Source organism: Bufo gargarizans, chromosome 1, assembly GCF_014858855.1.
Source record: "Bufo gargarizans isolate SCDJY-AF-19 chromosome 1, ASM1485885v1, whole genome shotgun sequence".
Taxonomy (NCBI): Eukaryota; Metazoa; Chordata; class Amphibia; order Anura; family Bufonidae; genus Bufo; species Bufo gargarizans.
Genome location: NC_058080.1, coordinates 277,492,382 through 277,507,521, shown reverse-complemented (window position 1 = coordinate 277,507,521; position 15,140 = coordinate 277,492,382). Strand labels below are relative to the sequence as shown.

At 40.6% G+C, this 15,140-nt stretch overlaps 1 protein-coding gene across 8 annotated transcripts in view; it reads left to right on the top strand.

Annotated features, from left to right (window-relative positions):
• Nucleotides 1–6,581: 6,581 nt before the first annotated feature.
• Nucleotides 6,582–15,140, top strand: part of PTPN13 (protein tyrosine phosphatase non-receptor type 13) — a 192,425-nt gene continuing 183,866 nt past the window's right edge. For all 8 annotated transcript variants that reach the window (XM_044303829.1, XM_044303821.1, XM_044303805.1 and 5 more), the window contains exon 1: nucleotides 6,582–6,699. In XM_044303829.1, coding sequence (XP_044159764.1) covers nucleotides 6,585–6,699 — 115 coding nt within the window. In that variant the 5' untranslated portion in view covers nucleotides 6,582–6,584. The remainder of the gene's footprint in view (nucleotides 6,700–15,140) is intronic.

The following is a 15,140-nucleotide window of genomic DNA, read 5'->3' as shown; positions in this document are numbered from 1 at the left end:
ATTCGGTATTTCAATGAATGAGTCTAACGGATCCGGCAGGCAGTTCTGGCAACAGAACTGCCTGCCGGATTCTAACAACACTAGTGTGAAAGTACCCTTACTCCAACCCTATTTTTCCACACATTGGCTACAACCCCAGCTCTTTGAATGTATTTTTATTTTGAATCCAGAGTACATTAGGGTACATGTCTAGCAACTTGGACTCCACAGCCCTGATTTGGCCCTTTTTATAGGTTTGGAGTAAGGTTTGAAAAACCAGCTTTTGGTTCCACTAGTTCTATCAACTGCGAAGACGTTTACTCTATTAGTATAAAAAGGGCACACAAGTTAACCAAGTGGCCACCATAATTGTATGAGGACCCAGTTGTTGGAGATGTGCAGATGCAATCGCCTAGAAAATAAAAAAAAATATAGCTCAGAATATGGAGACACTAAAACATAATTTTTTTTTGTTTGTTTTAAAAAAGCTGTTATTGTGTAAAACTTACATAAATAAATAAAAAAGTATACATATTGGGTATCGCCGCATCCGTATCGACCGGCTCTATAAAAATATCACATGACCTAACCCCTCAGATGAACACTGTAAAAAAAAAAAAAAACTGTGCTAAATAAACCATTTTGTCACCTACATCACAAAAAGTGTAATAGAAAGTGATCAAAAAGTCATATGCACCCCAAAATAGTGCCAATCAAACAGTCATCTCATCCCGCAAATATTGAGATACATAAATAAAAAAAAGTATACATATTAGGTATCGCCGCATCCGTGACAACCTGGTCTATAAAAATATCATATAATCTAACCTGTCAGATGAATGTTGTAAATAACAAAAAATAAAAACGGTGCCAAAACAGCTATTTCTTGTTATTTTGCCTCACAAAAAGTGTAATATAGAGAAACCAAAAATCATATGTACCGTACCTTAAACTAGTACCAACAATACTGCCACCCTATCCCATAGTTTCTAAAATGGGGTCACTTTTTTTGAGTTTCTACTCTAGGGGCGCATCAGGGGGGCTTCAAATGGGACATGGTGTCAAAAAAAAAACAGTCCAGCAAAATCTGCCTTCCAAAAACAGTATGGCATTCCTTTCCTTCTGCGCCCTGCCGTGTGCCCATACAGCAGTTTTACTACCACATATGGCGTGTTTCTGTAAACTACAGAATCAGGGCCATAACTATTGAGTTTGGTTTGGCTGTTAACCCCTGCTTTGTAAACTGGAAAAAAAAAATTTAAATGGAAAATCTGCCCAAAAAGTGAAATTTTGAAATTGTATCTCTATTTTCCATTAATTCTTGTGGAACACCTAAAGGGTTAACGACGTTTGTAAAATCAGTTTTGAATACCTTGAGGGGTGTAGTTTATTGAATGGGGTAATTTTTGGGTGGTTTCTATTATGTAAGCCTCGCAAAGTGACTTCAGACCTGAACTGGTCCCTAAAAATTGGGTTTTTGAAAAATGATATGACCGCTACACATGAAATACTAACAATAAGATCAGCATCAGCAGCTAACATTGTTGTTGACACTTTCCAGGTTATAGATGAGATCTCTACAGATTCCCCAATCTGAGCAATGAAAAATTATTGAAACCAACATAAAATAATGAAGCTATATTACAGAGATAATAGATCTTGTATGTTCTAGTGTTTGTGATGTTATTGAGGATGATTTATAACTAGTAATGGAAAGAGGATGTTATAGATATGGCCTGTATGCCATGTCTGACCAAACAGCCATTTTAATACGGGCAGTGTGCCTTTCAAGTTGCTCTTGAATTTGACCCCTTTATTTTCTCTGTCTATGAGTAATGTGAAACGTGTGGTATTTCCTCGCACACTTGCGGGCCACACGTTTGCATATGCTATTGTTCCTGGCTTCTTTCCAGAGAGACTGCTAGCCTGGCATGAAAATTGCTTTGATCCTCTGCAATATCCACATGTCTCTTGCTGCTGAAAGAAAAATAATAATAATAATGGGGTATCATAAACGGATATGGCGGTGGACATAACCCCCTTAACACACAATAGTACTTTGTGAGCAGCCTTCACTAATTTATCAAGATGAATAATTGAGCAGTTTAAGAGCACTGTTAGTCAGGAGCTGGGGAGAAAAGCCATATCTTATCTATTGACTGTATGTTCACTAATTTCATCATTAGCTACTCTGCAAAGTTTTTGACGCAATGATGCACACACTGTTTTATCTTCAATTCGCTCCTATTTCATAGTGCTTGAGGTTTCTTTGTTACACTGTGTGTTTATGTAACAATAACAGCAAGCAGCATTTAGGCTACTTTCACACTTGCGTTCGGGGCTCCGCTTGTGAGTTCCGTTCAAAGGGTCTCACAAGCGGCCCCGAACGCTTCCGTCCAGCCCTAATGCATTCTGAGTGGATGCGGATCCGTTCTGAACGGATCCACCGTCTGCATTATTTGAGCGGATCCGTCTCAGACGGATCCACTCTGAACGCAAGTGTGAAAGTAGCCTTAGAAGGGTTCTCTGGGATTACTGTGGTTTTTAAGAGATATACGCATGCAACTGCTTACTTCACATACATCTTCTCCATGCTTTTTCGTTATCAATTTGGACCCATTTTCACCATGTAAACACATCATTCTGAGTTGTTTACATCCTGTATGTAGCACTTCCTGTTCCTGTATCCAACCAAACCCAGGATGCACTTCTCCTTTGTCTGCCACAGCTTCAGCGCCGCCCCTAACAAAGCCCAGCTAGTTTATAGCTCCTTCCACCTACCCAGCTAATTATATATAGACGCCCTAATGACTTCTCCGCCCATGGACCTACATGTATGCAGCACTTCCGGTTGCCGTGTCCAACCAAACCCATAATGCACTTCACCTTTCTCTGCTCCAGCCCCGCCCCTAACTGCCATCTAGTTACATACACGCCCCTATCACTGCCCCACCCATGCACATAATATAACAGGAAGATAAGAGCAATAAAGGTAAAATAAATACATTACAAATAAAGTAGAAAAACTATTTAAAATTAAAGCTACCTTCATTCAGAATTATTTTAAAGGATGTTGATGCTAAGTTGAAAACCCCTTTAAGGAGATAGATGTGTTCATGTTGGTATTAGCAGTTACCTAGCTGGGTAGTGAAATATTGGTGGCAAAAGGTAGTTTTGATGGTGAAAAGTAAGGTTACTTTGACACTATGTGGATCATTTATCAAACTGGTGTAAAGTAGAACTGGCTTAGTTGCCCATAGCAACCAATCAGATTCCTCATTTCATTTTGGACAGCTCCTTTGGAAAATGAAAGGTGGAATCTGATTGGTTGCTATGGGCAACTAAGCCAGTTCTACTTTACACCAGTTTGATAAATGACCCATTATGTGTTGCAGTGTCTGTCGGAGGTATAGATAGGGAGGTTTTTCCCCTTTGACAGATTGCTCTGTATACCATAGGCTGCCACTGTAAGAAAAAAAATTATACTTATTTTTTTTTTTTCTTTTAACTTCATGCTTCTGTTTGCAGTAGCTTGGTCTGTTCTATACCAATACCGCAAATGAAAAAATGGGTATTGATGTGACCTTGCTTCCTCCCTAGCTATGAGCCTAGATGAGTGCTGTGAAGAGACCTTTGAAAAAGGGTTATATGTGTCTACATGAGAATGTATAAAAATCAGTATTTTGAGAAATTCACGGAAAGCTAAGAGTGGACCCATCTTTACACTGGCTTCCTTTGAGTGAATGCGTTGTGGCCTATGGATACATTTGACATGCGTTGGGAGATTCCATGCCGCATACAGCAGAATTAGGCCAGTTTCACACAAGTGTTTTTTTCCAGGAACCATGCTCCGTGTGGTGGGTGCACTTCCTGGACTGAACACAGCTCCTATGACTGGAACTCACAGCATCAGAACAATTTAGGATGCTGTGAGTTGGTGCCTAAATGTGGGTCTCTTGTATGTACTCGCAGCATTATGGGATTACAGTTCAGTAGATATGAGCTTCGGAAGGAACTCGAAGCATCACAAGTCATATTGTAGACAAGAATAGGCCTTGCTATTGATGGGAGTGAGAAAAATACAGAACGAACATGGAAGGTCTTCGTATTTTGTGCGTCCACTTTAATATGGACGCAACCATGTTCATGAAGCTCTATACAACCTTTTATATCTTACATGTTCTGCTTCTTGGCGTGGTAGCATCTCATTAAGGAAACTCAAAAAGGAGGCAGACGGCTTTGTTTCTTCCCTGTGTATATAATTCTTCCTCAGATTGCCAGGTACAAGCTGTGCATATGTTCCTCTTCACCTTAGATGAAGAGGTCTTGTGATTCTCCATCCTTTCTCTAATGAGGTTCTCAGGGGAGTGAACAAATCACCTACACAACGGTACTGGCTTGATGCCAGTGGTTACGAGAAAATGTCCTGCTACAGTAAAATGTGCCCGTTACCATGCTGCACAAACAGGCTTTGTGACTGTTTCCACCGACACGGGATACTCTGCAGCCCTGATTAGATAAAGATGGTTGCTCATGAAACAGAGGTCAATGTTTTTGTGTATCATTTACAGTCGTTATATTTCAAGCCAGTTTGCAGGTTATCTTGTACATGCAGAATACAAGACGTTTTTTTATCAGCTGTTTTCAGAGGGTCCACAAAAAGTGAAATAAATCTTACAGAATTGAACAAAAGATAGTTTGCATAAGACACAAAAGGAGCAGATTTATCAACATGTTACAGCTGTAAAACTGGGATGAAAATGGGACCACTCCATTGTTATCAGTCAGATAAGAGACCCTTCACCCGTCCACCATTTTTTACAAAAATTAGGAAGAAGGGAAAGATTTCAAAATTTTTCCTCGGCCATGTTTCCTTTCTCCTGTTTTTTTTTTTTTTTTTATTTACACCAAAGGATCAGGCATCATACAGTACATCAGTCTCTTTCTAGTAAAGCTAGAACCAGCCCTGTACCTGGTAGATTTATTTCAGGCTGTCGGCTCAAGTTGTGTGTCCTTTCTGCTGTAGCTCTCTCCCGATCACAGCTCAGGAGGCAGTTGAAGAATAGAACTGAGCATGCGTGTCCACCTCACAGAGGAGAACAAACAGCAGGTGGCGCTATAAAGATAGATTTAATTGAATAACTCTAATAAATGTTTAATTATGTGCAATTACAAAAGTACTCAGATCCAGGTGCTAGTTTAAAAAAAAATAGAATATTTTTGTGGCACAACTCCTTTAAGAGCCTGTGTTGTTAGATACCTTTATCATGAGTCTTGTAGGGCCCTGTCCACATTAATGTTGTGGCTTCCTGTTATATCAAGGCTATGACCAATTTTTCTGAGTCCCTCTTCAATCAGATACTAGAGAACCCTGATTAAGTTAAAAATATTCTGCAGTTTTCAAACCAGCGCCTGGATCTGAATACTTTTGTAATTGCATGTAATTAAAAATGTAGCAAAGCCACTGAGTTATTCAATAAAATGTATCTGTATAGCGCCACCTACTGTTTATTTTTTATTTTTCTTTGACCTGCTCACTGAAGAAGCCTTGCGTGAAACGTGCGTCGGGGTTGCTGGAGCACTATACAGGTAGTTGGTTTATGGCGTTATAATGATTTACTCAGCGTTGGTTATATATCTATTCTGACTATGTGCACTGGTCACTTTATATGCAGACTTTGGTTTCACTATGTATGATATCATTACCTAGCCTGTATAGCTTTGCCTGATTACATGTATTACTAATATTCTATTTGCTTTACATGCACACTTAGTGCTATATTTATATACTCATTTTTGTATCTATTTGCCATTTTTAGTAATTTGGTCGTGCTCCATGTCATTCTGCGTGCTCATTTTTCACCATCCATTGTTTCCTATGTGTTTTAATTGTGATTTGTCTCATATGGAGACACTAATAAAATTTATATACTTATAATACTATTTAGTGCGAGCCCTACTTTCTCTTTTTTGGTGTCTTACCACACGTGCTGGCTCTGCACGGGTACTCACTTTTGTGAGTCATTTTGGTGCTCATTAATTAAAAATGTAGCAAAGCCACTGAGTTATTCAATAAAATGTATCTGTATAGCGCCACCTACTGTTTATTTTTTATTTTTCTTTGACCTGCTCACTGAGATGGCTGCACATGCTCAGTTTCATCCTCCAACTGGCTCCTGAGCTGGGATAGGGAGAGCATGGACACGCCCCCTTAGCTGCAGCAGAGAAGACACGCCCTTTGAGCTGCCAGCTTGACATCAATCTAGCAGAGCATTGAATGGGGAGATCTCTGGATCCATGTGAGGTACAGGGCTGGTTCTAGCTTTGTTAGAAAGAGGTTGACATGTACTATATGATGTCCGATTTTCATTTTTTACATTAATCATGGGATAACCACTTTAACTTCAAATGGGTCTCTTGGGTATAGTTATTTTTACAGCAAGAGTGGTGCAGAAGTTGCCGCTATTCTTGCTGTAGAAAACACGATCGAGATGAAACCTCAGTGGAACTCCCAAATGCAAGTGTGAACAAAGGCTTAGATTTTAATAAAGACAATGTTTGTATTGCTTATGCTTTTGTCTGTTTCCTTTTGTTCCGCAGAGAATATGCAAGTGTCACTAGCTGAAGCTTTGGAGGTGCGAGGAGGTCCATTGGAAGAGGAGGAATTATGGGCTGTATTGAACCAAAGTACTGAAAGCTTGCAACAGCTGATGAGAAAAGGTAATGTTTCTTTAGGTGATATTTAAATCTGCTCACATTGGAAAAAGAAGTTGTAGAAAAACCTAGTGTTTCTGCAAGCGTTTTTTTTTTTTTTTTTTTTTTTTGTTTTTTTGCTCGTAGCCTTTGAAAAAGCTGATTACATGGGGTCTGTGGTACCCACATTCTGTAAAAAAAATAAAACGCAATCTGGTTTGTATTATGTTCTGTGCTTCTGTCTTGATTTCGTACAGTGTTCTGGTCCTGGATGCTATATCCGTCTTGCACTGTGCTTATTTATCACTAGGGTACTTAAGATTGCTTATGATATTCCTCCATTCTGGATGCAAATTATTACTTTCTTGTACACCTGTATTTGCACTGGGCTTAATATTTTTAATAGTTTTAAGGTTGTGATCATATTCTTTAATAGATGTAATTATTTTTTTTTTCTTCTGTATGGGATTTTGATATTTGGTTGATATTGTGTGAAGTTTTTTGTTTTTAATGAAACGTGATTGCTTTTTCACAATTTCCATTTATGGATATTCCAATGCAGAAAAATGCACACAAGTGGATATGAGTACAGGGATGCGTAAAGATCCACTGGACAATTCATTCTGGCCTTCGATTGGAGTCCTATCTCAAAGACCATCCTGATGTTCTGTGCAGTTTAAAGGGAACCTGTCACGTTAAAAATGGTACCTGAGCTGAAAGGCAGCATGTTATAGAGCAGAAGGAGCTGAGCATACTGACTATAAGTTTTACTGAATGTTTCCCCATAAAACTATATATTTTATACATCGAAATTTCTTCTCATTCTGGGCTTCGAAGTCAAGGAGGCGGTCCTATCAGTTACTGACAGCCTTCCCTCTATGACTGTGTATACAGAGATAGCTGTTAGTCACTGACTGAAGACAAGGAGACGGTCCTATCAGTGACTGACAGCCTTCTCTCTGACTGTGTATACAGAAATAGCTGTCAGTCACTGACTGAAGACAAGGAGACTGTCCTATCAGTGACTGACAGCCTTCCCTTTATGACTGTGTATACAGAGATAGCTGTCACTCACTGACTGAAGACAAGGAGACGGTCCTATCAGTGACTGACAGCCTTCCCTCTATGACTGTGTATACAGAGATAGCTGTCAGTCACTGACTGAAGACAAGGAGGCGGTCCTAACAGTGATTGACAGCCTTCCCTCTATGACTGTGTATACAGAGATAGCTGCAAGTCACTGACTGAAGACAAGGAGACGGTCCTATCAGTGACTGACAGCCTTCCCTCTATGACTGTGTATACAGAGATAGCTGTCACTCTCTGACTGAAGACAAGGAGGCGGCCCTATCACTGACTGACAGCCTTCCCTCTATGACTGTGTATACAGAGATGGCTGTCAGTCACTGACTGAAGACAAGGAGACGGTCCTATCAGTGATTGACAGCCTTCCCTCTATGACTGTGTATACAGAGATAGCTGTCAGTCACTGACTGAGGACAAGGAGGAGGTCCTATTAGTGACTGACAGCCTTCCCTCTATGACTGTGTATACAGAGATAGCTGTCACTCTCTGACTGAAGACAAGGAGGAGGTCCTATCAGTGACTGACAGCCTTCCCTCTATGACTGTGTATACAGAGATAGCTGTCAGTCACTGACTGAGGACAAGGAGGCGGTCCTATCAGTTACTGACAGCCTTCCCTCTGACTGTGTACACAGAGATAGCTGTCAGTCACTGACTGAAGACAAGGAGACAGTCCTATCAGTGACTGACAGCCTTCCCTCTATGACTGTGTATACAGAGATAGCTGTCAGTTACTGACTGAAGACAAGGAGGCGGTCCTATCAGTGACTGACAGCCTTCCCTCTATGACTGTATATACAGAGATAGCTGTCAGTCACTGACTGAAGACAAGGAGACGGTCCTATCAGTGATTGACAGCCTTCCCTCTATGACCGTGTATACAAAGATAGCTGTCAGTCACTGACTGAAGACAAGGAGACGGTCCTATCAGTGACTGACAGCCTTCCCTCTATGACTGTGTATACAGAGATAGCTGTCAGTCACTGACTGAAGACAAGGAGACGGTCCTATCAGTGACTGACAGTCTTCCCTCTATGACTGTGTATACAGAGATAGCTGTCAGTCACTGACTGAAGACAAGGAGGAGGTCCTATCAGTTACTGACAGCCTTCCCTCTATGACTGTGTATACAGAGGTAGCTGTCAGTCACTGACTGAAGACAAGGAGACGGTCCTATCAGTGACTGACAGCCTTCCCTCTATGACTGTGTACACAGAGATAGCTGTCAGTCACTGACTGAAGACAATGAGGTCCTATCAGTGACTGACAGCCTTCCCTCTATGACTGTGTATACAGAGATAGCTGTCAGTCACTGAAGACAAGGAGGAGGTTCTATCAGTGCCTGACAGCCTTTACCCAATGACTATGTATAAACAGATAGCGGTCAATCACTAATAGGACCTTCTCCTTGACTTCAAAGCACAGAATTAATTAAAATGTAAATGTATAAAATACACGTCTTACTGTATATTTTCCCACAAAACTATATCAATCTGCTCAGCTCTTCCTGCTCTATAACATGCTGTCTGCAGAATAATTTGCATTTTCATCGTGACAGGTTCCTTTTTAACAAAAGTTTATTGTGACAACTTTCAAAAAGATGAAGTACGTAAAGTAAAGATGAAGTAGCAGTTCTTATTTCTGCCTTCCTCATTTTGACATTTGTATCTGTGTAAATCTATCTGTGCCTATAGTGTATTTTTAAAACCAACCAGATGGATTACACCCAAGAGTTTTTAAAGAGCTCAGTTTAGTCATTGCTGTGTCCCTGTTTATAATTTTTAAAGATTCTCTAGGTAATTGTACAGTGCCAAGTGATTGGCGCAAGGCAAACGTGGTGCCCATATTTAAAAAAAGGACCTAGGTCCTCTACAGGTAATTATAGAACAGTTTAACTTCTGTTGTGGGAAAAATGATTGAAGGACTCTTAAAGGACTATATACAGGAGTATGTGACTGTAAATAATATTAAAAGTGATAACCTGTCCTTGGTAAACCCATGTTGAAGTTGTCAGACTAACCTGATTTGTTTTTATGAGGAGGTGAGTAGTAGCCTGGACAGAGGGGCGGCTGTGGATGTCGTGTTTCTGGATTTTGCAAAGGCTTTTTATACTGTCCCTCATAGACGCTTAATAGGTAAAATAAGGTCTATAGGCTTGGAAAGTATAGTTTGTAATTGGATTGAAAACTGTCTGAAGGACCGTGTCCAGACAGTTGTGGTCAATGATTCCTGTTCAGAATGGTCCCAGGTTATAAGTGGTGTACCCCAAGGTTCAGTGCTGGGCCCTCTATTAAATTTATTAATGATATCAAGGAAGAGATTAATAGCACCATATCTATTTTTGCGGATGACCCTAAGCTGTGTAAAACTGTACAATCTATGGAAGATGTCCACAAACTACAAGCTGACTTGAACACTCTGAGTGATTGGGAATCAACTTGGCAAATGAGAGTAAAGTTATGCATCTTGGTAGTAATAATCTCTGTGTTTCATATTTCCTAGGTGATGTAACACTGTATCACTTATAGAGAAGGATTTAGGTGTCCTTGTGGGTGGTAGATTAAATTACATCTTGCTTGACCACAGGCAGTGGACAGCAACTTAGGTGGAAGTGAGACCACTAGTGGCCATGACCTTTTTTTATAGCTTGTTTTCAGATGTATGCAGGCAATTTTTAGAAATTTAAGTGATTTTAGAAATTTGCTGATTACACCTTTCTCTGTTTAATGTAATTATGTGAAAATACAGTGACTCTTTAAGTGAATACAATATCAATCAGCTGTTTCTAAGGCTACCAGGATATTGTCATGCATTAAATGAGGCATGGACTCGCGGGGCAGGGATGTAATTACCACTTTACAAAGCGTTGGTGTGGCCTCATCTGGAATATGCAGTTCAGTTCTGGGCACCAGGCCATAGAAAGGATGCACTGCAGCTGGAAAAGGAAAGAGGAGAGCGACTAAACTGATAAGGGGCATGGAGGGTCTTGGTTATGAAGAAAGATTAAAATAATTAAATGTATTTGGTCTTGAAAAGAGACGTCTAAGGGGGGACATGATTAACCTATACAAATATATAAATGAGCCATACAAAAAATACGGTGAAAAACTGTTCCAGGTCTAATGCCCTCAAAAGACAAGGGGGCACTGCCTCCAATTCAAGAAGAAAAAGTTCAGTCTCCGGAAGCGTCAAAGCCTATTTACTGTAAGAACTGTGAATCTGTGGAATAGACTTCCTCAGGACGTGGTCACAGCAGGAACAGTGGACAGTTTTAAAAAGGGTTTAGATGAATTCTTAAAAGTTAATTACATTAATGCTTATGGAAATATGTAGAAATCTGAGTCTCAATTCCTTCTGGGATTCACGTCCCCACCTACCCCTTGGTTGAACTTGATGGACTTACAGTGTGTATTAACTGTGTATACACAGAACACACATATACAAACACAATACTACTCTCAGTATACTCCACAGTCAACATGTTCAGGATCCCAACCAAATGACTCTGGCCCTGTAGCAGAACAGAGTCAGAAATGCCTCATTATTATATTAGTAAAATCATCACTATTAAGCCTCATTCACACGTCCGTGTCCGTGCTCAAATCCGTGAGAAGGTGGTCAGTATGCATCAGTGAAGGATCCCTTTGGGGTCCATGTCTCAGTTTTTTGCTGTCAGTGTGCCATCCGTGTTTCACTGACACTGCACAGCTGAAAAATTATTTTCAAAGCATCTCTTCCTAATGATCCGTGAAACACTGATGCAACACTGATGGCATCCATGTGGCATCTGTGATTTTCACTGACCCATAGACTATAATGGGCTTGATGGATCTGTGAACATGGACAAAATAGAGCATGCATCCGCGCTAAAAAAACAGACCCACGGACCATGCTAAAACACGGATGTGTGAATACATACACTAAAATGAATGGGGGCGTGTGCTGTCCATGGAGAAGACGTACAGCACACATCCGTGGAACACTGAGGTGTGAATGAGGCCTTATCCTGATGAATCAAACCTTCCTCCTGTGCCTGTAAGGGCCTGGACATTACTCCTTCATGTTATATCCCTCCATTGAGAGAACCTACTTGCACTCCGATTCTCACACAAGTCCTATATGATGGGGGGGCTTTTTTTTTTATTCATAAAGAGTGAGAAGATGAGCACGTGCCCATCTAGTTTCCCCTCTGTCTGTTTACCTGTTTAACACCTTAGATGCTGACTGTGGCTCCTACGTTGTTTTACGTAGCTGCCCCAACACTTTGGTCCATGTAGTGTGTGTTGCTAAGGTGCTTTACTGTGATTATAGTGAATGGTTATTACGAGAGAATGCACGCATAAACTATATTTATATAAACAGATTATAGAACAGGTTTATGTGATGACATCCCTGTGTAGGTGCTACATAGGGATTGTATTATTCAGCATGCCTAGCCCAAATCTGGTTTATCAACCCTCCTACGTAATTACATGCAATAAGCATTTTGTTATGGGGAAGGAGTACCATCTGTGATAGACATGCTACATCTTGTGGCGAATAAACAATGAAATGCGACCTATTTTAAAACTGCTGTAAGATGATTAAACTGGCTGTATATTACATCACATTGTATATTACTGGCTCTTGTATGGTGTATAGCGGCAAATATTGTGGCTTACATCATTATGTCTGCTACAAAATAAAGAGAATTTTTCCCTACTACCTATTTCCTACCCTATCTTCAACAGACTTGGTTTGTAGGTAATATAAAATCTGTGACTAATGCTAGGTCAAGTAGCCTACTGCCTAATCTGTTATAAAGATATAGAAAGCGGGCACCACAAAATCAATTAGACAAAGAGGGTGCTGCCTATGTGCAAGGGCACTGCAACCAATTATAACAAAGAGCACATACAAGAAATCACATGATTAAATCCCAAAATGTATTAATGTCCAAAACATGATCACAAAAAAATGTTAAAAACAATGTTAGGCTACTTTCACATTAGCATTTTCAATTCCGCTATTGAGATCCATCACACTTCAGTTTTGTCCCTATTGATTGTCAAGGCGGACAGTACCGAACTGAACGAAACAGAATGCACCAAAATGCATTCCGTTCCGTTTGGTTGCGCTCCCATCACGGACAGAATAACGCTGCAAGCAGCGTTTTTCTGTCCGCAATGTGGTGCGGAGCAAAACTCATCCGTCCTGACACACAATGTAAGTCAATGGAGACGTATCAGTTTTCTCTGACACAATAAGAAACGGATCCGTCCCCCATTGACTTTCAATGGTGTTCAAAACGGATCCGTCATGGCTATAGAAGACATAATACAACCGGATCCGTTTATGGCGGATGCATGAGGTTGTATTATGGTAATGGAAGCGTTTTTGCAGATCCATGACTGATCCACAAAAAACGCTAATGTGAAAGTAGCCTCACTTGGAAGCTATGTGGTAAGAATAATAAATAAACCTCCACCTCCCTCCTTCCACACCCTCTGCTCCTAATGGGGAAATATATCTCATTGAGAGAAGGTGCCAAGTACATGAATCACATCTCTAAAGTGACCGGTACATGTAAAGTGCAAGTGAAAAATGTGAATACAACAGCTTTATGTGACATCCAAAAATGTTAATAAAAAATTTGTCACAGAGCTGTTGCATACACATTTTTTCACTTGCACTTAAAGGGATTGTCTCATTGTGAACAATGGGGGCATATCGCTAGGATATGCCCCCATTGTCTTGTAGGTGCGGGTCCCACCGCTGGGAGACCCGCACCTATATCGAGAACGGAGACCTGCAAGTGAAGGAGGGCGCACTGCCCCGTTTCTTCTATGGGGAGCCGGCTTGGTGATGGCCGATCCGGAGTCATCCAGCCACCACCTTGCGGGGCTCCGTTCTCGATATAGGTGCGGGTCCCTATAAGACAATGGAGGCCTAGAGACCCTGTCAGTATTATTCTGGCTGGCTCTTGTATTGGCCCTCTTAAGCTGGCCTAATCATTAGATAGAAGTTGGTTGATGGTTGAACATCAGTTGATTAAACAAATATTTGGTGAACATTCATTTCTCATAATTGTCCATACACATTTTTGTCTATATTGGTCGTTACAGTTGTTCAAACTGCCCATATACGTTCAGTGAAATCGGGCGATGGACAAAAGATCTTTCTAGAAACGTTCTTTCAAAGATATATCTTTTGTTCACGAACTCTTTCTTTGATCGAAAAATCTTTAGTCCGACTATTGAGCGAAAATATTAAGCATTGACAACTTCTTTTCATATGGTAATGGTCTGGCATTGGTCGGGTGTTAAATTTTAACTGTTAACCTTTTCATTTTGGTTGAAATTGTCTGTCTGTTTTGACCAACTTTAGCCGGTATATGGCGACTTTTAGCTATGCTCACACAGCGGCTGACAGTAGAAAGAAGCTGCAAGATGATTGAGGATAGAGGCCCTGGCAGGAAAGACTGGTCCCTGAGGAAGGAGCATACTGGCGGTTGTTGCTTTGTAGCTAGAAGTGTTCTCAGCCACCTGATACATCTGCAATGATAAATAAACTACCCAATCTCATAGGCTGTTGAGCTTCTGTACACTGCCTTTCTATATGCAGTGCAGTCAGTGTAATTTGCCTTGTGCCACCTGTGCAGGGCATGGGGACTAGGGGCCCACTGGGAGATTCACCTGCTCCACTGTTGGCCATTCGGAATCTGGGTAACCCATTGTACGGGCACAAATTTGTGCATGTTCTTCATAGGTTAAGGCAGTTTTAGAAGAGCAAGGCACATCTTAATGTCAAGCCAGGAAACCAGCAAAGACGAGCTGGGCACAGCAGAATGTTCTTTTTTGGATCATTAATTTCATAAATAGGTATATTTATTAAAGAGTCATCATGCCCCAGAAATGCTCTAAACTTTGGCACGTTTTACGACAAGATCTTGGTGGACTCTTCTTATTGCCTTTTGAGCTAGTAATAGACGTTTACACTTCTTCCTAACTATGAGAAGTAAGTTTATACAGATCAGGAATCTGTTTTAAAATTATGTTCAGACCAAAGAACACAGATACCCCACCATTTATTGTAGCTGGGAAGTAAAGTAAAAGTCAAGTGCATCTGCTATGTCTCCTGCTACTGGGATGTGGATCCTCAAGATCATTGTGAGTTGATGGGAAGTGGGATTAAAGGAGAAATATTTCTTGCTATATAACTCTCCCATTACTTGCCTTCATGCCTAGTGATCAATAAGTAAGGTTTCTAAGGGACCTGCTACACAGGCCGATACAGCGAGCAACAAATGTTCATAGAATTGGTCATTGCCTACTCATGAGTTGCATTTACACTGTTTTGCTACTTTTCTATTTTGTTTAACCATTAAGAACTTGTCACCGTTCT